Source organism: Protomyctophum bolini (assembly GCF_963924005.1).
Source record: "Protomyctophum bolini genome assembly, chromosome: 21".
Lineage (NCBI taxonomy): Eukaryota > Metazoa > Chordata > Actinopteri > Myctophiformes > Myctophidae > Protomyctophum > Protomyctophum bolini.
The window spans coordinates 34448556-34472799 of record NC_137882.1 but is presented as its reverse complement, the minus strand read 5'-3'; the positions used below and the strand labels follow the sequence as shown (position 1 = coordinate 34472799).

The window sequence follows — 24244 nt, the reverse complement described above, 5'->3', positions numbered from 1 at the left end:
TTTCACAGGATCTACTTGTGTGGAGGTAGAGGTACTGGGGCTCCCAAAAAGGTTTGTCACCTCCTCCTTCACACCAATAGTTCCCATGATCTTTTGTGGCCAGATGTAATTTCCTGGGGTCTAGTAGGACAATAGTAAATAAAAAAAGAAATCAATATACAATGTTGTAAAGAAATACATATTTGTCAAAAATAGTTAAAATCGCTAAAACTAAAGAAAGCAGCAAATGGAGATTTTTTTTAACACTCCTCTTTACTCTCTAATAACAACTTAAAACATGAACCTTGGTTGAAAAGTGGTGAAGTGGTCCTTTTTTTTCACATTGAAAAGTAGGCTTCCAGACACACCCAATCATAATAAGCATTCCAACGTGTTTGTAATGGTCAAATAGCATACAATAGACACAACATTGACAATAACAAGTGATTGTTGAAGTAATGAATACAAGAAACTACACAATTATTTTGTTGCTACCTTTATTGAATATGATTTGGCCCTATTATGCATGTCTTAAGTACTATAGGTCTTAGACCTGGTACTTAAGACAATAGGGCCCAATGGGTCATATTTTATGACTTTTTATGGTGACTTCAATTGGAGAATTATTCAGCAGCTTCCTTTCCCTGTAAAAAAATAGGAATATACTATTAGATATTCAACATATTTTTTGTTTTGCTAGTTAAAGATAATCATCTTAATAAACCTTGGCATTGCACATGTATGTATTTACCTTGGAGTCACGAGTTTTAGCTCTCATCTTGTTGACCTGGGATTCAGCAATGTCAGCACGCTCCTCTGCCTCCTCAAGCTCATGTTGAACCTTTCTGCACTTGGTCAAGTTAGAGTTGGCAGCTTCCTCCTATAATATCATAGAGATGGTTTAAACTTAAAGCTTCAATATGTGAAAAGAGCATCTTAAAAATATAGTCCAAAAAGACAATTTTAGGAAATTGTAAAGGGTGTTTGTGGCTAATGCAGTAGCCCATGCATCATGTTCATATGTTCACGAATGCCTTGGATGAATGAGCCTTGACAGGTCCTCATTGGAATGGCACAATCATGACCGTGTTCTTGTTCGGCGCTTTGAGCGAAAACTCCCAAATAAAGCCCTAACCACACCAAAGGTTCTCCATGCAACTCCTTAGGTCCAAACGGTTGCAAGCAGTTGCATGGTGACCCTTGGTGTGGTTTGGGCCATTGAATTCCATGTGTTGAATCACTTGGGACGACATGCGTCAACGTGCAACAGGACATATCGCACCGCTGGGCCAACGCTAAAACCGTCTAGACCCTTTGGTGTGGTTAGGGCTTTAGAGGGAATACAATCTATAGCTTTCCGTAGTCCATTTGGGAAACGTTCTACCATTATGCCTGAAACACACTGCCTACGTCTGCAGCATCTGTGCATTGCTGTGGAACAGGTTTCCCTTTTCAGAACCTGTGTTGTAGTGCTTCTGCGTGTGTGCGGTGCAGTGCCGCTGTGTGTGTTTCATACTGCAGAAGCATGGCAAGCTTGTGCAAGCATGTGCTGATCTGGGAAAGCAGCAAGATGGACACTGAAAAATACTCTGCATTACATAACTGATTCCTATTATTCCTTTAGTTATTCCATTATCATACTATAATTCAGTCAATGTCTGTCTGAATGTGTGTCTGTCTATGTGTGTGTCTGTCTGTCTGTCTGTGTGTCAGAAACACCGCCGTAGCTCCTCACTGCCTGCACCATTCGCTCCCACTTTTCACACATGTATTGACCATAATAATATGGAGGTCTTAACGAAGCCCTTTTTCCAATTTAACACATTATAAATTAATAATGAATTTATTAGTGAATTAAAAATGCGAAAACGCACCCAGGGCGCAGTACCCCCCGCGGCCATATATCTTACAACGGGTAAGGGCTAGTTAGTAAATCTATGACAACAAGCCCATGGCGACCACAACTAAAGATAATTGTTGTCTTACCGCTTCCTCAGATTGCCTCTTGTAGCCCTTGACCTTCATCTGTAGCTTGTCCACCAGATCCTGAAGCCTGGCAAGATTCTTCTTGTCCTCTTCAGTCTGAAGTGACAGTGAATTTATTATGTTAGTTGTATGCAATCTGTTCATTTTGTCAGAGGCATATTGGTTATTAGAGTGAACATGGTATACGTTACCTGGTATGTCAGCTCCTTCACTCTCCTCTCGTACTTGCGGACACCTTTAATTGCATCTACTCCACCTCTCTGTGCAGATTCAACCTCTGCCTCCAGCTCACGCACCTTCACAGTTGAATTATTCATTATGAGGTTATTTCTTCTTATATCATAAATTGTCTAGTACTGTAGCCTGTGTTAAAGTAAATTACATCTTACCCTAGACTCCAGTTTCTGGAGCTGCTTCTTGCCTCCCTTCATAGCCAGGTTCTCAGCCTCATCCAGACGGTGCTGCAGGTCCTTCACTGTGACCTCCAGGTTCTTCTTCATCCTCTCCAGGTGAGAGCTGGTGTCCTGCTCTTTCTTCAGCTCCTCGGCCATCATAGCAGCCTGGAAAGTCATTTGTGTATTATATGTTAATATGGTTGCTATTTTTTAATTTCAATCCTGAAAGGTAAATAGTTTTGGACATATGAGGTTACCACCCGACATAGACGTTATGAAGCATGACATGAAGATATCTAATAGATAAGGTTATTGTGTGTTAATATGAATGACATGAGGATATAGCATATTATGCTAATAGTATAGTCTAGATAAGGGTATGGCATCCTAACTTACATCAGTGATGGCCTTCTTTGCCTTGTCTTCAGCATTCCTTGCTTCTTGAATACTGTCGTCCACTTCACCTTGGACTTGGGTCAGGTCAGCCTCAAGCTTCTTCTTGCTGTTCAAAAGGCTTGTGTTCTAAAATCAACATTCAGTTTGTAAATATACATTACTGGTAAATATTCTTTTATTCTACATATTGAAAGTTTGTATTGACTTACCTGCAGTGGTGTGAAGGAACTAAGTACATTTACTATTTTCAATCATTTTGCTTTCTGCAAATTATTTTCTTTCTATTATTATTTTTATTACAAAACAGCTTCAGACCTACCATATCATTTGGCAATTTGAAAATAGCTGCTCTACCAGCTCACAACACATTTTATACATATATGAAAACTTCTGCATAATGTGTATTTATACTTTAGGTACTTTAAGTATATTCTGATACCAATTATTTGGTACTTTTACTCAAGTAAATGTTTAATAATTTTCTATTGATACTTTTAATTAAGTAAAATGGAGTACTTCTTCCATCGGTGCTTACCTGAGAATGCAACAGTGAACCGCGTTCACTGGCATCCACCAGCTCTTGTTCAGCCACTTTGCGGCCTCTCTCTGTCTGTTCCAGAGCCACTCTCAGCTCTTCAATCTCTGCCACCATGAGGCCGTTCCTACGCTCCACCATGGCCGCTTGTTCCTTCAGGTCTTCTTGACCTCTGAGAGCATCATCAAGGTGCAGTTGAGCATCCTAAAAATAAACACACATTTCAGGTGGTCGTGTCGAGAGAAACATCATAATGTGACTTAGAGCAGTTCCTCTGTTTGGATATGTGCCTAACTACTATGTCCTGCACCTTAAGCTGTCCCTGGATGTTCCTCAGTTGCTTCTGGGCCTCAGAAGCCTGGCGGTTGGCGTGGCTCAGCTGAACCTCCATCTCGTTCAGGTCTGACTCCATCTTCTTCTTGATCCTCAGGGCATCATTTCTGCTCCTGACCTCAGCGTCCAGAGTGTTCTGCATGGAGTCCATCACCCTCTGGCTGTTCCTTTTGATCTGCTCCATCTCTTCATCCTTCTCTGCCAGCTTCCTGTCCACCTCACCCTTGATCTGGTTGAGTTCCAGCTGGACACGAAGAATCTTGGACTCCTCGTGCTCCAGAGTACCCTAAAATGTAACGGAGGATCAAAAGGTAGAACGGACCTATGCATGTAATATGTATTACTCCAGTTTTTTAATGTCATTGGATGTACAAGCTAATAGTCTTACCTCGGCTTCCTCAAGGGCGGTCTGGATCTCTGCCTTCTCTGTCTCCACCAGCTTCTTGTTCTTCTCCAGCTCATGGATGTTCTTTCCAGTCTCACCGATCTGTTCAGTCAGGTCTGAGATCTCCTCTGCAATTGATTGAAAATAAAGGTTCAATTAGAAGAAAAGAAATATTTTACATTTGAAAAAACAAAATAAATAAATGGGTGTAGCCTAATCCACAATCAATCTTGAACTTGAGAAATGTAAAGGCATATTTATATTTACTTTGAATATTACACACATGAAGCCTTCCCATTAAACACACGTGAACTTTGAGATTAAACATTGGCAAAAACCATTGAAGCAAAAACGTATATTGTATATGTATATATATGTATGGAGAGAAAGACTCACGTTGCAGGTTCTTGTTCTCACGCTTCATGGTCTCCAGTTGGTCAAGAGACTCCTCGTAGGAGTTCTTCATCTTAAACACCTCAGTGCTGAGAGAGCGAGCCTCTTTCTGTGCTCCTTCCAACTCTGCCTGTCCCTCTTCAAATTTCTGCTTCCATTCTGCCAGAATCTGCACAGCATTTGTAAAAACATGTGTAATTTACCTCACTTTATGGAGGCTAAAATGATTATGTTTCAAAGTAATCGGGATTCACTTGTAATTCCGACGCCCATTAGTTTGACAACGTGGCTTTGTGTGAGGTTAGGGACATGGCTAGTAATGGGGCGAGTCGGACCAACACGTTGTCAAAATAAGGCGCCGTCTGATTAATATGCCGTCGTAATAATGACGCTGACACAAATGATCAACTGTATGTCAAAGCACCTTATCAAAGTTCCTCTGTTTCTTGTCAAGGTTGGCAGCCAAACCATTGGCCCTCTCCACATCAACCATGAGGTCTTCCACTTCACCCTGGAGTCTCTGTTTGGTCTTCTCCAGAGAGGCGCACTTGGAATTCACAGCCTCAATTTGTTCCTCAGCATCCTGAAGACGCTGGGCGAGCTTCTTCCTGTTTATCAGTGTTGAATGGAATCAAATCATTGTGGGTTGTGTGTGTGTGTGTGTGTATATTAGGGCTGGGTCTTTAACGCGTTAATCGAGATTAATTAACTACAGAAAAATGTATCGCGATTAACTACAGATAAATTAATCGCACCTTTTTGTTTCCCCCATAATAAAGTTGTTTTTATTTGTTTTCTCATGCCCAGCCATGTAAAGCACATTTGAGTATTCATATACACACTGAAGACACTTTATATAAGCACTTGCTGCCTATATATATCACCTGCCTATATATCACTGTTGGGATTAAAAGCATTTTTCTATGGAGATGTGTGCACTGGAAATAATAAAAAGTCCCCCCATTCTGTGTTGCCTATAGAACTGGAGGTCTGAAAAAACAGTAACATTATGAAGTACATTTTTGTGATGTCACTGAGATGTACTTCATAATGTTACTGATTTCTTATTATATCCACACAACAACTGTAAGGTATATTAATGACAGTAAAATGTTGAAAATGAGTGGAATCCCGTAGTCACTATTCACTGGGATACCAAAAACATTTGAAAAAAAGGTTTCTCACTGTTCTCGGGTTAAATATTGATATGCGATTAAAATGCGATTAATCAAGATTAATTAACTACAAAGCCTCTGATTAATTAGATTTTTTTTTTTTAATCGAGTCCCAGCTCTAGTATATATATATGTCTTAAAAGTCCTGTATGTATGTATGTATGTGTATATATATATAGGCCTATATATGTCTTAAAAGTCCTTAAATTGACACTTCACTAGTTCACTGTCATGTGGAAGTAAGTTTTAGCGTTAACTCCTTGCAACCGTTTGGACCTAAGGAGTTTCATGGTGACCCATTAGTGTGGTTAGGGCTAAAACTTACTTAGCTTCCTCCAGCTCCTCGGTGCGTTGGACTGCATCAGTCTCATACTTGCTCCTCCACTGACACACCTCAGCGTTGGCCTTGGACATTCCTCGCTGCAGCTCCGCCTTTGCCTCTTGCTCCTCTTCAAACTGCTCTCTCAGAAGGTCACAGTCATGGCGAGCTGATTGCACAGCATGCGCAAGAGCATTCTTTGCCTGTAAAAATAAAATTGCCAAAATAATGTCAACTGAATATGACACAAAAATATAATCCAAGGACTATTTGTATGTCTAAATAAGAAATCCTCCTCACCTTGACCTCCTCTTCAACGTGTCTCTTCAACTCCTCAATCTGTTGGGTGAAGGCCTGCTTGCCTCTGGTGAGCTGTGAGACAAGAGCTTCCTTCTCCTCCAGTTGACGAGTAAACTCACCTAGTTAGAAAGTTAAATATTGTTAAAAAATGTTCTATCATCTTTCTTTGATACATATTCGTAAAATGCCTGGGATAACTGTTAATCAAACCTTCATCTCTAAATATGGAATTAGGTGAGGTACCTTTTGATAAACCGTGTCAACTCAAGTATACTTTACAATGCACATTTACCATTTTCTGTCAACAGTCGTGCTCTCTGAGCTCCAACATCATTAATCTGACGAACATTCTCATCATTCTTGGACTTGATTTCACTAAGTTGGTCCTCAAGGGTGCGGCACATCTTCTCAAGATTTCCCTGTTGATTAACAGTAGACATGGTCATGGTCAATTAACTGTGTGACCGACATTTATTATGTCATGTTCCTTTTTACAGTAGTTCAATATTCTAATTGTCAAGTACTTTGTAAATTAACACTACAATAGGAGCCGGAAGTGGGATTAATCACCGGCCATTTAGAGATATTTTTCTTTAGTATTATCTCAAGAACTATCCACAGACATTCTATTACCTTTGCCTTAGCAACAGCTTCCATGTTGCTGGACAGGTCATCGATCTCCATCTTGTATTCACTTTTCTCCTTTTCAAGTTTCTGCTTGACACGCTGGAGGTTGTCGATCTGCTCGCCCAGCTCTGCGACGCTGTCGGCCTGTTTCTTACGGAGAGCAGACGCGGTGGCCTCGTGCTGCAGCGTGGACTCTTCGAGGTCACGACGAAGCTTCTGGAACTCAGCCTCGCGCTTCTTGTTCATCTCCATCTGAGCAGCGGTCGCTCCGCCGGCCTCCTCCAGCCTCTCACTGATCTCCTCCAGTTCCCTGGAGAGATCGGCTCGCTGCTTCTCAACCTTGGCACGAGCAGCACGCTCCGCCTCAATCTCTTCCTCCAGTTCTTCAATACGAGCCTTTTCAAATGAATTATATTTATTTCAATCATCATTTGCTCTAATTAGAAGATGTATCCATATCACCACCAATCACCACCCACCAGGCAAACCAGGCATACTTGAAATGGTGGGCGTGTTCACACAAAAACTACATTTTAACAAATACTGTACACTTATTTTTTTGGAAAAAGATCTTCCTCCTTGTATAATAATAATACCTGATCATGTTTTACGGTGGGGAAAAAATCACAGCACTCAATCTTTAAACTTTAGATTTGAAAGAAATTAAATACCTGGAGTTCTTTGATCTTCTTCTGCAGCTGAGCCCCCATAGATTGTTCATCCTCAATCTTACTAAGAAGCTGGCTTACTTCAAATTCCTTCCTGATTTTATAAATGATAATGAATGTATTTAAATTAAAATTTTCAGACATACCGTAGTCACAAAGTGCTTTACAGAACATGATACATGCATCGTATTTTAATGTCATTCTGCAGGTGGTTTTCATATTGTTGATATTATTTGTTTCTCCTTCTTCTTAATATTATTATTATTATTTTCCACATTACTTTTTTATCTTTTCGTCTGACTGCTGCTTGTCATTTTCCAGGTCCATGATGGATTCCTGGGCCAGTTTCAGATCACCCTCAAGCTTTCTCTTGGCTCTCTCCAGGTCCATGCGGAGCTTCTTCTCTTGCTCCAGAGACCCCTCCAGCTGCACAATGATTAATTATTTGTACACCATTGTTCAGTGAAACAATAAACAGAACATCCCGATACAAAAAAAAAAACCTCACGTCGTCAACTTGCTGCTCCAGCTTGGTCTTGGCCTTGGTCAGAGTGTTGACTTTGTCCTCCTCTGCCTGCAGGTCATCCAGGGTCTGCTGGTGGGCCTCCTGGAGCGCCTTCTTCTCCTTGGTCAGCTTAGCAAGACCCTCGTCCACAGAGGCCATCTCCTCGGTCAGGTTCTTCACCTGATATGCAGTAAGCAGAACAAGCAGAGCAGGAATGGATCAGTGCTTTACAAAGTGGACTAGGGTGTATAATCTTGAATTTAGAGTAGAATCGATAGTATATAGATTATAGAAACGTGCCACTGAAAACATACAGTATATTCTATACCTTGTTTTCAGTGGCATGTTTCTCCTTCTCCACTTTGGCCAAGGTGAGCTCCAGGTCATCAATGTCCTTCTTAAGCTCAGAACATTCATCCTCCAGCTTCCTCTTCTTGGCAGTCAGTTCAGCATTGATCTCCTCCTCGTCCTCCAGTCTCTCAGTCGTCTCTTTGAGCTTCGCCTCCAACTGGATCTTACTTTTAATAAGACCTTCACATCTCTCCTCTGCATCATTCAGAGCCTCGTCTCCCTGGTTGTCAATGAAGAAGAAAAAAACTTAAGGGAGCAAACATTTGTTCTGGTCGAAATATACTTTTGCAGATGTCTGTTGGGGGAGCACAGACTTTTTTTTTTAAGATTTGTTTTTGGGGCAGTAGTCAGACAGGAAAGGGGGAGAGAGATGGGGAGTGACTTGCGGCAAAGGCCGTCAGGCTCGGGAGTTGAACCCGTGGCACACCATACGGCTGGTTTGGCATCCTAGGTGCCCAGACGGTTGAGCTAACCGTTCAGGCCAGAGCACAGACTTTTAGGGATCAGAGGGAGTTAAAATTTACTTACTGATGCTGCTGACATGGCAAGGTTATTTTTCTCCTGCACCAGAACCACCAGCTTCTCCTCTAGTTCCTTCTTCTTGGCCAAGGCAGTAGCAAAGTCAACCTTCATCTTCTCATAGTTTTCCTTCATGTTCATCAGCTCCTTCTCAGTCTCAGCACTCTGCAGGAGAGGCTTGATCTTGTAGTACAGCTTCATCCATGGCCAGTGTTTCACATTGCAGAATGCGCGCACGTTGAACTGGATGGTGAAAACTGCCTCTCTGAGGGAACACAGTTGCAGTCATGATTGATTTTATTTTGGTCACAGTATAAATTAAAACCAGGATATACACATACAAGCCACACCAATGTGGTCCTGCAACATAAATAAAAATAGCTAAATAAAATTACATGGCACCAATAAATTGCATATAGTCGAATAAAATTACATAGCACACGTCACATGAAGTCACACAATTCAAAACCACTGAAAACCTAAAATCCCCAGCACAGCCTGTGTGACAGTATTTCCACGCTGTTGTATAGGAGAGTTTAGAATGGGACTGCTTGACATACAGCTCATTCCAGACAATAATATCTGTGAATATAAAATAACACTTTCCACAACCTTGACTCTTGGTATTTCATAATGTATGGTTCGCCCCTAGTTTCATACTCATGTACAATAGGGCTGCAACTAACGATTAATTTCATAATCGGTTCATCGGCCGATTATTTAAACGATGAATCGATTAATCGGATTATGGCACCTTTTTGCAATTACTTAAAAAAAATTGCTTCAAGTTATTTTGCATGTTGTAACTAACAATAAAGATAATAAAAATTAATACTCCTTCAAAATTAATATGTTACCCCCTTTTTTTATCCAATTTGATTTCATTGCCATTCCTACTAGCTGACTGTCTTTCTTTCCATTTCTATCTCTGGGACCCCAATTTTTATATTTTAATTTCTATTGTAAAATCAATTTTGACCATTTTTGTACTCTCTGTTACAGACCCTTTAGGGTCCACTTGGTTTACTTCCTAACTATCTATAATGTAGCTGCAGAACTCCCACTATGAGAACCACTGTCCTACAGTCTGTGTGGACACGCACGCACACACACACACACACACACACACACACACACACACACACACACACACACACACACACAGTGTGCACACAAGTTTCAAGTAGCATGCTAGCTGATAGGGGAATCCGTTCTTATTTAGCAGCCATATTGGCATGTTCTCTAGGGTCTAGGCTCTAGTATCACATATTGCCAAAGTTAAACAGCACTGAATAAATCATTGTTAAGCAAAAACGTTCACAGATATTCTGCTTTTGCCCTGTGCCCACTTCAATGCGCTGAACAAATTTGAGGAGCTAACGATCGTTAGCAAGCTGCTATAGTGCTCGTCGTAGCCAGCCTGCAAGCTCACAGATTCAGACATTGGGGAGCATTCTTTGTCATAAGACAAACAAATATGGACAGTGGCCGTGCTCACAAATCACATGTTTTGGGACCTGTTTGGGGCATTTTGCAACCGGTTGATGAGTTTGCAGATCAGCTGTTTTGAGTGCGTCGCAGCCACAGAGCCACTTGGCTGACGCTCTCCCTCTGTGTGATGTGTGTGTGTGTGTGTGTGTGTGTGTGTGTGTGGGAGGGGGGAGACTGAAGTTGGGAGAGAGAGGGGTAGATGCGGAGCGCGGTGACCGCGGTCACGTTCAAGACAATCTTGTGTTGTGTTTATACGGACCCGTTGCATATTGTTCGTTCAGCCTAGTGCCGTTACTGAACGGTAAAAAGAAAGCAGCTTTATGTTACATTTTAATGTTGGAAAACACCCGCGATAATAATCGCTAAGATAATTCGTTGGCAACGAATTTGATTATCGATTTTTATCGATTTAATCGATTCGTTGTTGCAGCCTTAATGTACAATCAACTTAGCATTACTTTTTGTGGATTGTGAACCCCCAGCTGCAGATCGAGGGTTTCCTTGCAGGTTGTTATAGCTGCTTTTATAATGTTATTATGTCCGTTATTATTGCTGTTGGTATTATTGTCCTCCTGACAAGGCAGATGGCGGCAACCCACAATAGAGCCTGGTTCTGCTCGAGGGTTCTTCCCTCGTTTATATACACTACGAAGCTTTTATTATAGTGAATTGACACTATAAAAATGTGTGTTGAACAGCAATGAAAATTGTACTAAATATTGAATAAAGTGTGTTTTCAAAGTACCTTCTTGCCATCATCTGGACAAACTCCTGCCTCATGAGGAAACCTCGTGAGAGAGCCTGAGTCAAGGTGACCAGAGCAAACAGCTTTTCATCTCGCATCTCCTCCAGTGTCCCCAGCAGACCAGCTTTGAAGAACACCTGAATACAGTGTTACAAACACTGTAACAACTGAATACAACTTAATACAATGTTACCAACACTGTAATATAACAACTGTAAACATAAACCTTTATAGTCCTCTGTCCATAATGTTAAGCAAGATTACCTTGGTATGTCCAAACTTGTACTCCTCAACAGGGACATCAATGGACCCAAGCAGCTTCTCAGAGGCTTTCTTGTTGTCCATGAACGCACCATCGGGACATGCGCTGGCATTCAGTACTTTGTACCTGTTTTGTGGAAGTTCATGGTCATTTTGCATACTTCTTGTTAAATAGAGGTGGAACTAAAAGCTGCTGGAAAAAGGAATGGGTATACCTCTGCTTGAAGTCAGCATAAGGGATTCTGCTGGGATAGCCCTTTCTACAGATTCTGATGCCCTCCAGAACACCGTTACACCTCAGCTGGTGGATGACCAGGAAGTTCTCCATCAAACCTGTAAAGATTATTATTATTATTAGGACACATAAGTGGCCAATGTTGCATTAAATGACCACCTCACAATCATTGTTTAAATGTGTTTAAAGTGTTTCAAATATTTGTATTGCTTTTCAAAAAAGGACAGGTTAATGGAAAATGGTGCATTTATATAGCGCCTTTATCCAAGGCGCTTTACATAGATTGTGCATTACATTCACCCATTCACACACACATTCATACACCGATTGCAGCGGAAGCCATGCAAGGTACCAACCAGCACATCGGGAGCAATTTGGGGTTCAGTGTCTTGCCCAAGGACACTTTGACATGTAGACAGATTTGAACCGCCGACCCATGGATCATTGGACAACCTGCTCTACCTCTTGAGCCACAGTCGCCAAGCCAAATAAGTATTTGAAGGAAAAAAAAGAAAAACCCCTGATAACACGCACCCCACCACCTCAGCCATATATATTCCTTATTCAATTACAAAAAATCAGAAAGCCTTTTCCAAATCCAGGCTTAGCACTACAAGGTCTACACTACAACCTTCCCCGTGTTTCTTCACTCGTCCGATCCAGAAGAACGCAGTTTGCCGGCCACTGCTACAGAGCTGACAATGAGGTTATATCTTCCCTTCTTCTCTGGAGTCCTGCCTCAGGGCAGACCAGAGGTAGAAAGCTGTCGTTCCCTGATGTCATCGCTAGGGACACATGCTTCAGTAGACAGGAACTGGGGGTGGCAATGAAGGACCGGTGCTTCAGTAGGCAGGAACTGGGGGTGGCAATGAAGGACCGGGAAGTCTGGCGTAGCATTGTGGAATCCATGATCTCGACCGCGTTTGAAAAATGATGATGATGACTAGGTCTTAATTAGGGCCTATAGGAGATCGTATTACATTGAAATGGCGCCAAATGTTTATGTTCTGTGTTTACCTGGAGTCTTGGACTCGTTGGGAATCAGGCAACGCACAAAGTGTGGATGAGTGCTTCTCAAGTTGGTCATCAGCACCCCCAAGTTCGCCTATTGAGAATTAGACTTATTAGTAGTAAGAAGTGATACAATATTGTACTTTTTTCCTCCACTACAATTATTTGAAATCTTTACTAGTTACTTTGCAGATTTAGATTTTTCTAAAACATTCATTAACCACTTAAGCCCAATTTAAAACTTCAGCCATTTGATCTACAAGCTCATATGAGATACAGTCAGAAATTGTTTAACTCCAACATGACATGCCGTGCATGCCTATTTATTACATGGATATAATGTTGATAATAATAATGCCTCATTTTTAGAGGAATATAATGTTGATAATGAATAAATATTCTTACCCTGAAAGCACTAGACACAGTCTGCATGGAACCACCCTTCTTCTTTCCTCCCTTCTTGGTGTTATCTGTTTATATGTGTTAGAATCATTAGTTATACAGAATGAAAATGCTTCCCTTATAGATTCGGAAGTGTTTATAGTATTAATAAACATACCTTCAGGCTCAGGTGGGGATACAACATTATATTATATTTTATTATATGATTTAGCATACCTTCAGTGGGGATACAAGTAACACATTATATTAATAAACATACCTTCAGGCTCAGGTGCAGGATATAACTCATGGAGCAGTTTAACTGAAGACTTCTGGTACAATTGCACCACAGAGTCGTTCAACGGGTCTTTATTCTTCTCCAGCCAGCCTGTGATACTGTAATCCACAGTTCCAGCGTAGTGGACCAGGGAGAAGTGGGCCTCACCCTTGCCTTTGGCAGGCTTGGGCTTCTCAAAGGCTTTACACTTTCCAAGATGCGTGCCCATCAACTTGTCAATGAACGTTTTGTCTGAAGCCTTTGGGAACATGCACTCCTCTTCAAGGATGGAGAAGATGCCCAAGGGCTTTGTGGAGCAGACACAAGAAACAAGTCACCAAAAGCAAAAACATAATGTAAAACACAAAATAAAAATAATTATACCTTCTCTTTTTTTATTATCTTTTATCCCACAATTTTGTAACCCATTTTTCCACCCCTGTGTCAATGTTCTATGTGATCCTGGGCTCTACACACCCTCCGCCAACCTGGGGAGAGCAACGGACTTGAACTCATGCTTCCTTCATGCATGAGTGTCCAAGTCGCTCCTTTACACCTGACGGGGGAGTTTCCCTAGTTGGACGTAGCACGTGGAAGGAACGCACTATTCCAACCAGTTCCTTTCCCCTTCATCAGGCGCCTCGGCTGGCCAGGGGGAGGCAGTTTATAGACCAGGATTACTGCATGTTTTTTGTGAGGGTACCTACCCTAGGGGACACGGGGAGAACATGCAAACTCCACACAGACAGGCCCTTTCGCCAACCCTGCCTCGGGTATGGCCACTGATGATGCAGAGGAGGGAACACGCCCACAGCGTCCCCAGCGGGAATCGAACCCAGGACCTTCTAGCAGGCGACAACACTACCGACTGTGCCACCGTGCCCCCATAATTATACCTTCTCAATGAGCTCAATGCAGACAGCCAAGTCCATGATAATATATTAATATAATATAATAAGAATTGTATACCTTCTCAATGAGCTCAATGCAGACAGCCAGGTCCATGCCGAAGTCAATAGTATCCCAGGGTATGCCTTCTTTTTTGTATTCCTCTTGTTCCAGAACAAACATGGTGTGATTGAAAAACTGTTGCAGTTTCTCATTGGTGAAGTTGATGCACAGCTGCTCCAGGGTGTTGAACTGTGAGTGGAAATATCATTAGCCTGCAGTTTCTTAAAATCTCTGTTACAAAAATGCATTGTATCCCACTTAAAACAAGTCCAATACCACTTAAAACAATTAAGTTCATGCTTACATTAAATATTTCAAAACCAGCAATGTCCAGCACACCAATGTAGTAGTTTCTCTGCTGCTTGGTGTCCAGCATCTCGTTGATCCTAATGACCATCCACAAGAACTCCTTCTCATATATGGACTTGGCCAAGGCACCGACAGAGTTCATTACCTAAGGAAATAGTTATTTCGTTAGGTTAGTATGGGCGTGTGAATTACACAATTTACAATTTAGGCACTAAACATAGCAATTTACAATAAGCAATGAAAAAAGCCAAATGTCATTGGAATTTTTGTCCTTTGTGCGTGCAGAATTTCATGGAAATTGCACACTCTTGAAGCATTTTGTACAAAACGGAGCACTCTTGCAAACTTTGGAAGTCAATCATAGACAATCAGGGCGGAATATGACACATTTGTTTAGTTTAATAACTAGACAGATCTACTGTACTGATTTGCGTGATGTTTGGACAAAACCTGTAGGAGTAATACGAAAAAAATGTCAACCTCCTGGTGGCGCTATAACAAGCCAAATGCCAATCTTAAAAGAATAGCTGCAGAGGATCTGCACTGGCATCCATGGAGTGTGCATGTGCGGTTTCACTGTGAATGTCCCATTGGTGCTAGAGATTAGCTGCTCATGCACAGACGGATGGACAGGGTGCAAAACATAGTCTCTGGCCTTAGGCCTGGCTGAGACAATAATGTTGGAGGATCATTTTAATTGCAGAAGATACGTGGCAGCCTTAAAGGGTAAGACCACTTTTTTTGAGGTTTGGGTTGTGTAGTTACTTTGCCATGATGCAACTCCAAATGTGGACAAGAAATAAGAAATAACTGCTCCAGTGATTAGAAATTGATAATTCAAAATATGCTCCTCATTGACTTACATTGTAGCTAAAACAGCTCTCAAAGTCACTCTTTTAGTATGTAAACAAACAGAAACAATGTTGATTCAGACAATATAGAGCATCACCAAAACTCATGTAGTTTTATTTTTTCATAAAAATGTTATCTTCCTGTTGATTTGTCCATTTTATTGGGAAGAAAACCCGGACTGGATCCGTGGATCCGGATCCAGATCTTCAAATAGTAAAATCAACAGGAATCTAACATTTTTATGAAAAAATAAAACTGCATGAGTTTTGGTGATGCTCTATATTGTCTGAATCAACTTTGTTTGTGTTTGTATACGTACTAAAAGAGTGCCTTTGAGAGCTGTTTGAGCTACAATGCAAGTCAATGAGGAGCATATTTTGAATTGTCAATTTCTAATCACTGGAGCAGTATTTTTTTATTTCTTGTCCACATTTGGAGTAGCATCATGGCAAAGTAACTACACAACCCAAACCTCAAAAAAAGTGGTCTTACCCTTTAAATGTGTTGATTTTTAGCAATATAAACAAGAAATTCTCAAAGAAAAACCTAGAATTGTAATCAATGGCTCTGAAATTTGCCAGGTTCCACATACTAAATTATTGGGTGTCATTATAGATGAACATTTAAATTGGAAACAACATATTGATACTGTATGTATGAAGTCTATGAAGATGCTTGGTATATTGAGAACAATCTGCCCATTTGTTCTTCCTTCATGTCATTTAACACAGCTTAATTTTCCCTCATATTAATTACTGTAATATTGTCTGGGCTGCTACATATTCTTCAACATACAGTATCTCACTAAATTACTGATCATTCAAAAAAGGTTACTGAGATTGATTTCACATTCAAATAGGTATGAGCCATCGCTCTTTATTAAATTCAATTAAATTCAAATTAAATTCAATATTACCCATTGACAAAGTAAACATGATTTTGAATTACCCTATTGTCGCACTTCCAAACATCAATCATTCATCAAATTTAGAGGCCCTCATCTATGGAATTACCTGGATGATACACTTAAATCCTCACTATCCTTGCCAATATTCAAGAAACATCTAAAGAAATATCCGATTTATTCCTCTGTAGATTACATGATTTACTTTTGTATGTTTGTTTTGTATTGTTTATTTCCCCTTTTTGTGAAGTCTCTGTGTTTCTATTTCTTTATTGCACAGCTGCCCCCCTTTGCCCTTTTAGACTTTTGTAATGTTCTTGATGATGAACTTTTAATCTGCTTTATCAATGACCTCTTCCATACAGGAAGAAGAAGGTCTATTTTTTATGTTATATTTTTATGTGCTAAATAAATAAACCTAAAAACCTAAAACCTTAAATCAGATCATGGAAATAATGGAATTTACTCACCTGTGGCACAGTTTGGCCCTTCGTGACGTACTCGTTTCCGACTTTCACTTTGGGGTAGCAATATGCATTAAGCATCGCTGCTGAGTTTATGCCCAACAGGTAGCCAATCTTGTCAGCCACTGAAATCATGATACAATTTGTACATTTACAATTTAGGCAATTAGCACAATCCAGAGAGTGACTTACACTTTGACAATAAGCAAGGTAACACAAGGTAATATGTCAAATGCATAGAGATGGTAATCTAGGATCATAGTTTAGACCAGTCTTTGGTAAGACAGTCATTATCCCCAGGGTTCCCCAATACATTTTCCTCAAGGGCCATATTTTGACTAGCGTACCAGGCTGGGGGCCAAGTCTGCACGCGCGAGGTCGAGGTCTTGCCCTGAATTTTTTTTTTTCAGGGCAAGACCCCATTTGAAAAGGACGCCCAGTTGGACATGCATAGGCTACTGACCCCAAGGGGCCAGCTATGCACTCCAATGTTGAAGCGCTGGGCCCTAGTGGTAAGAGGAAGGACTGCAGGCGGACCCGTGGATTCTTGACGAGGAAACCCCGTGCAACCGAGCGCCCAATGTAAAGCCCAGGTGCACTCTGGGTGCACTTCCGCATTTGGACACCAAATTTTGGTGTCCAAATGCGGAAGTGCACCCAGAGTGCACCTCGGTGAAATGCTGAATCAGCGAAAAGACGGTACTTCCGGCAGCCTTCCGGGTGCTTCAAAACGCCACTGAGCAACTTCCACTGACATGAATAGCAGAGGGGGCGGAGCTTCGCGTTAGTTTAGTCTCTATCCTTTTAATACTCTATGACTGACCCCCATGTAATGCCATTTATATCTGGGACCCTACAAAAAACAAAAATGGCCCGCGGGCCGCCTATTGGGGAACCCTGCTCTAAACCTAAACATAACCGCAAGCACGGGAGCAGCGCAGTTCGAGCGGTAGTCCAACCATTGTTTCCGCATGTTGGTCTGTTGGCGGCTCTAATCTTAGTACGCATTCCATTAAACCAAATAACTAGAGTCTAAATTATGATTAATTCCTTAATTGAAGATGCCGTGATCCTAACCCCTTCCCTGTGAGGTTATTGTCCCGACCCCATCACGTGATCTGAAATTGAGGCCGATCACGTCATTCTCTACTGATTACTGGAATCTGATTGGGAGCAAAAAAAACATGGATATTATATCCATATCATTAGACTGGATATTGTCTCTCCAGATCTCAGATCAGGAAGAATCGGTATCGGCAGACACTCAAAATCAAATGATCGGATCGGGAGTAAAAAACGTATGATCGGGACATCCCTAGTTTAGGTTTAGGGTGTTGCATTAATGCATAAACATGGCTGACGCCGGTGCCTGAAAATGCACTCGCTTTCTCTCACAGCTCACCCTCCGTGATAATGACAAGTAAGACGTACGGACGCGGGAAGCGAACACCGCTTGTAAATTGCAATAACAACAATTCGAATAAATTACGTTTCCTTTTTCTTTTCTTTTTTAAAGTTTTCTACTGTGTGTGTATGTGTGTGTGTGTGTGTGTGTGTGTGTGTGTGTGTGTGATACAGCTGCGCCCTCTGGTGGCGGGCGGGTGATGTCACAGCTTGACACACGTACAGACAGACAGACAGTTTTGCCTAGCTTCCATAGTAAGCTGCTCATTGCATCTGCAATAAATAATAATAAAGATGCAGCTCACCCTCCGTGCTGTCTGGCTCCGCCTGTTCCTCACGTTGCTTCTGTTTGAACGTCAGGACCCCATGATGCATCACTGCACCGGTTAACTTGTAGATTAACTGTTTCTCCTCACCGTTGAAGCCCAGGATGTCAATAGCTTCCTGATGTCAATAAGATGTGTTCAAAATATTGAGATTAAGCATAACAAACATCCCTTAAAACTGGGTACAACTCAACAGTAAACCAACATACAGTAATTTATATATATATATATATATATATATATATATATATATATATATATATATATATATATATATATATTTAGAAATGTGCAGATATATATATATATATATCTGCACATTTCTAAAGTGACTTTTAAGACCTTTTAATACCTATACAAAATATATTTAAGACCATTATGGTGTCAGTAATACACTATACTATACAAATTTACAAACATTTGGCCAAATTGTCCTATGAAAAACGTACAAAATCTGAAAACAAAAACTGTGCCGCAACATCAAAATGTGTGAGACCTGGACGCATCTGTGTCATTTTAGCTCTTAACCACTTTAGATGGCCTAGCAGATCTACGAGTAGGTCTGATTTTTTTGAAAAATCGTGAACATGTGTGCAAATCTCCCTATATTCCATAACAGCGTAAGTTTTTTTATCAAATCTTTGCTTTGTCCCTGGAACAAAATATGATTCCGGGAGTCCTTGACATGAAAAAGTTTGAGAACCACTGATATGACATAGAAACATAATACGCTTTTCAGAAAAGGATTTAGAAGACTCGGGTATCAGGTCTTAACGGGTTAGAAAGTAAAATAGTATAAATAGTTAAATAGTAACTGACGTCGGTGGCGTCCAACTCGGCATTGTCGTCAATGCTGGCCACAACGATCACACCCATGCTGATCAGCGGGAAGTCGTAGGGGTTATTGCTGATCAGACACATTTCTGAAAAGGGATTAAACAAAGGGTGAACCTTTGTTTTCATTCATTCATGTTTATTCTTCTCACTGAATCATCAGTACCAATTTAACAATAATAATAATAACCAATTACCAATAATCTCAGGTTTGTGGTTGGTCATCATCTGGAAAAAGATGTGGTAACCTCTCTCTGCGGAAAGCTGGTAGGTTACTCTGGACTTCTCCAGCAGATCTAGAGTATATGGGTTGAACATAACTCATAATTTAATAATACTAATATTAATAATAATTATGATCTATATGGGATGTGCATAACTATTATTATTATTATTATTATTATTATTATTATTATTATTTATATTGGTTGTACGGAACTCAAAATGTAATCCTCAAATTAATGCATACACATAATGTATTATCTGTGGACCTCATACTTACATGTCTCAATATCAGCACTGGACAGTTTACCCGATGTGTTGAAATGGATTCTGATGAATTTACCCTGTTTGATATAGCACAATTTGTTGCATCCCTCTACATTGTGGAATTATTGTGGGTATTCTCATAAAATGCCATTATTTACACTTACAAAGCGAGAGGAGTTGTCATTCCTCACAGTCTTGGCATTACCATAGGCCTCCAGCAAGGGATTGGCTGCAATAATCTGATCCTCCAGTGACCCCTGAATGTTTTAGACATCGCCCAATGTAAAACTTGGTTAGAATGATTTTAAAATGAATTGCTACATTTCATATAAATGCTTTATGTTCAAAAACATGTATTTGTTAAAAAACCTGCACATTATACCTGGATTTTGCCACTACTGCCTGAGGCTTTTTCTCCAGTAGAAGAAGCAGCTGTTGCAAAGTACTGGATGACACGTTTGGTGTTCACAGTCTTCCCGGCTCCGGATTCTCCACTGGTTATAAATGCATACATTCAGAGAAATGCAATTAGTGAATTTGTGTACAACGTAGGACAGGAATTTCAGGGATGCCACAAAGGCTATCCACACTTTTCCTGGGCTGTGTGTGCTCCAGTTCCTGTCGATTTGATCCAATGAAAGCCAATGAAACTGGTCAGATGACCAATGATATCCAATGAAATCAACAGGAACTGGAGCACACACAGCCCAGGAAAAGTGTGGATAGCCGTCGTTGCCCATCAGTTTGGCCTTGTGCCCCTCAAAACATGCCATGCCCTGAAGCCACAGTGGCCTATAATTCCCCAGCTGACTGTACCACTTTCTCCATGTCTCTTTCTTGTCATGTAGACACCAGTGTCTTTTGTTGAGATTCTAAATTCTTAGCTTCCCTGATTCCACATCTTTAAACCAATCCAGTGACTTTGATGCAGGGCTGAGCATGGATCAGATTGTAAATGCCATTATTTATTTCACTGCAGATAGACTACATATAATCAAAATCCGTAACACTTACATTCAATTAATTATTTCAATGGACTAAAATCGTTTTATTTGATGGCCTTCCTACCCTGGTATTTGACCTTAATTTGTGCAACAAAGGCCAAGTGGCCTTGCCCCTAAAGTGACGAAATTCCAGGCCTGGTACAATATAATTTTTTAATGCCTAGTAATGGGTAACGTACGTGATCAGGACAGACTGGTTCTCTCTATCTGTAAAAAAGTAAAACAAATATTTAGTCTTGGATACAGCATAAAACAATTATAGTTAAATATTGTTTACGTTGTCCTGACTAGTACGTACCCATCAGCATGAACTGATAGGCGTTGTCAGAGACAGAGAAGATGTGGGGTGGAGCCTCAATACGCTTCTTGCCTCTGTAGGCATTTACAACCTCCTGGTCGTACACTGGGAGCCACTTATAGGGGTTCACAGTTGCACAGAACAAGCCAGAGTAGGTCTGCAGGGGAGAAGAGAGAGAACATTAACATCATAAAACACATAGACATACTGTAGAGATTAAAAGGTAGACACCTCCTCCGGATCTGGGGTATGCATATCGTATGTTGGCCGACATATTGAGCTCCAAAATGGCGAAGGCACAGCACGCTGCCACTCAAAGTGACTACTGGCCAAACACAGCACGTCTTTTCTGAGATTGTCAGAAAGATTCATCACTTCCTCCTCAGTGACATCGCTTCCTCCCCAGTGACATCACTTCGAAGTCCTGGAAAGTATGTGCTGTGATTGGCCAGTAGTCACTTTGAGTGGCAGCTGCCTGCCATTTTGGAGCTCAATATGGCAGCCGCCATAAGATACATGTCGCTCCAATGAACTAGCAGCGGCAAAAGAGGCGTCTACCTCTCTATGTCACAACAAAGCACTGAGCATACCACATATCTGCGACAACGGATCCTGGGATTACAGTCAAAAGTTGTAACTAAGTGGCATCAACTAATGGGCAAGTTCGCCTGCAGCCTGACAGCGGGTTCGAGTTCCGATCCCAGTGACCTTTGCTGCGTGTCACTGCCCATCTATCTCCCCATTTCCTGTCAGTCTACTATCCTATAAATAAATGCATACCCCCCCTACCCCCCCCCCCCCCCCCCACACACACACACACACACACACACACAACTAATGAACAAGTTAACATCAGAACCATGAGTTTGTTTGAATTTGTTATTCTATGCCATGGTTTTCACTTGATGTTATCATTGCATTTTTTCATCATATTTTTCTTTCTCTGCCATCGAGAGGTGCAATACTGTACTGCTCTGTGTGTAGAAAAGCTTACATAGATCATCCATGCTGCATAACGCTCTTTGAGGTTATACAGGACAGTGGCTTCACTGAGGTGGGTCATCATGGCCATGTCCTCAATTTTGTCATACTTGGGAGGGTTCATAGGGTGGATGAGATCTTCCTTTACAGTTCTTTCCTAAAAATAAAAACAACTTCAGAATGTCTTTCGATTACAGTTGTACTGTGTCACTATTTAAATTTAGATCCACCTCCACCTACGTACCTCCTGTGTGTCAAGCACTTCCACAGTGACTTTGTCACCGTCCTTTTTTATAATTTTACACTTGAGGTACAGCTCCTTAACGTCGGCCACATATGCTGCAGTTTTGGCATCAAAGGGCGCAGCTTGCGCTTCCATTCTCTCCCTCTCTGGTTTACGGAGGTACATGGCGGCCTTGCCGTACTGCTCCATCTCTGCGTCCGTACTCATGGTGGCGACTTTCTGTAGACGGACAAATAGATGGTGTTGATGCTTTTGCTGACTTGAGATCTGAGCAGATACCTGTAGTACTATTATGTTTGTAGCTTAGTGTAAGTTTAATAGAAAAAAATATGAACACTCACTTTTCCCCTCTACCAGTAGCTGTGGAACCTTGTGCAACCCTCAAGTCTGAAAGAAACACATTGGGAGGACATTAACATGAGTTGAACGATTTAATACAATTTATAATCATGAACTAAATTAGCTTCTGTGAATCACAATGTCCGTTCTTGCCACACACCACTTCATTAGACATTTTATATTATTACATGCATTGCATTTAAATTAAATTATGCTTGCCCATTAAGTTATCTTCATTTTTTCTTTCATTTGCTTATTCCTAACTTCATCAAGTTATTTTTGTCATTACAGCCATGTTTCTTTTTTGTTTGTTTGTTTGTTTTTCCTTATTTTTTTCTTTTTTTAAATACTGAAGCAGTGCTAGATCAACTGTTTTCCTTCTTTCGAATACACTTTAAGGTTACATGAATTAAGGTTACATTCAGAGGTAAAACATATTGCTACTTTAAAATAATAATAACTCTAGTAGATGTAAAAGTACATGCAATGCTAAGTATGATTTAAACAATCATTACATAATTGACATATCTAAATAGAAATGAATGAACAAAATCAAGTTCCAATCTGGCCAAAAAACATATTATTATTAATACAAATAAGAAGAATGAGAATGCACAATCAATAATTTTAGTCTGTAGCCTCCAATATAACAACTACAGTATGTTGCTGTCCACTCATTATTCTGTATTCGGCCATGTATGTATCTATGTGGCACTATGTACGGAGCCATGTTAAAGATTAATAGCCAGCATGTCTAATAGATTTATATCACTATGATTAGCTAACGTCTCTAAAACATTTATATGATGTCATATAAATGTGACTATGAAGGACAGATGAAGTCTCACTCACCAATGCAACTCTGAACTCCTCAGCAATCGGTGTCTGTCTCAGCATGCTTATATCAGTTGATAATTGCATGCTATGCAGAAAGTAAAAGTAGGAATGGCCTTCAAATGTCCTTTCCTTCATATTGACATTGCAATAGCATCCTTAATAGCCAAATCATTCCATGATACTTGATAGCCAGTGCTTGTGGTTTATGTACATGCCATATCTACGGTACATGCTAAGGTAGATAAAAATAGCATAATTGGCTGGCATCACAGCATTATTTTAATATTGAGTGAGGAAAATAAATAAGTAAATGCAATCAAATAGTGTACTTGAGTATAATTGTCATTTTACTTGGGTATTTCCCTGCAGAAGGGGATTCGCATATTTTACTTAAATAAAAGTATCAATAACGCAATGTAGAAATACTTGTAGATCTATTTTCCAAGGATTTGAATACAAGGATTGTACATACATACACATACCTTGTTAAATGGGACCTTCTGCATAATGAATACTTTTGGTAATTTAAGTATATTTTGATGCCAAAACTTTTTGACTTTTATTCAAGCAAATTTTGAATACCGAACTTGTACTTGTAACAGACTTTATTCCTACAATAGGTCATTGATACTTGGAACAAACACTTTCTACAATAGGGTATTGACATTTACAATGCAATGCAAATTAGCATCTCTGTCTAAATAAATAAATAGTACAATCACTGATCAACTCTATAACATT

At 40.4% G+C, this 24244-nt stretch overlaps 1 protein-coding gene across 1 annotated transcript; it reads right to left on the bottom strand.

Moving 5' to 3' along the window:
• Window positions 1–459: 459 nt before the first annotated feature.
• On the bottom strand, window positions 460–23607 carry LOC308336203 (myosin heavy chain, fast skeletal muscle-like). The gene is made up of 41 exons (XM_080793494.1): window positions 23519–23607; window positions 22669–22714; window positions 22328–22546; window positions 22097–22240; window positions 21103–21259; window positions 20984–21011; window positions 20183–20294; window positions 19965–20057; window positions 19814–19877; window positions 19509–19607; window positions 19297–19400; window positions 18457–18595; window positions 16754–16872; window positions 14523–14672; window positions 14237–14407; window positions 13271–13574; window positions 13015–13079; window positions 12616–12703; window positions 11579–11696; window positions 11367–11490; window positions 11103–11239; window positions 8876–9131; window positions 8325–8567; window positions 8000–8176; window positions 7772–7917; window positions 7495–7585; window positions 6830–7219; window positions 6489–6615; window positions 6197–6315; window positions 5903–6099; window positions 4827–5010; window positions 4406–4571; window positions 4013–4137; window positions 3602–3910; window positions 3292–3495; window positions 2757–2882; window positions 2355–2525; window positions 2157–2261; window positions 1966–2061; window positions 731–859; window positions 460–623 (listed from the first exon to the last, which is right to left on the bottom strand). Exons 3-41 carry the CDS (start codon window positions 22532–22534, stop codon window positions 603–605), a joined length of 5805 nt encoding a protein of 1934 aa, XP_080649620.1. The 5' UTR covers window positions 22535–22546; window positions 22669–22714; window positions 23519–23607; the 3' UTR covers window positions 460–602.
• Window positions 23608–24244: the final 637 nt, after the last annotated feature.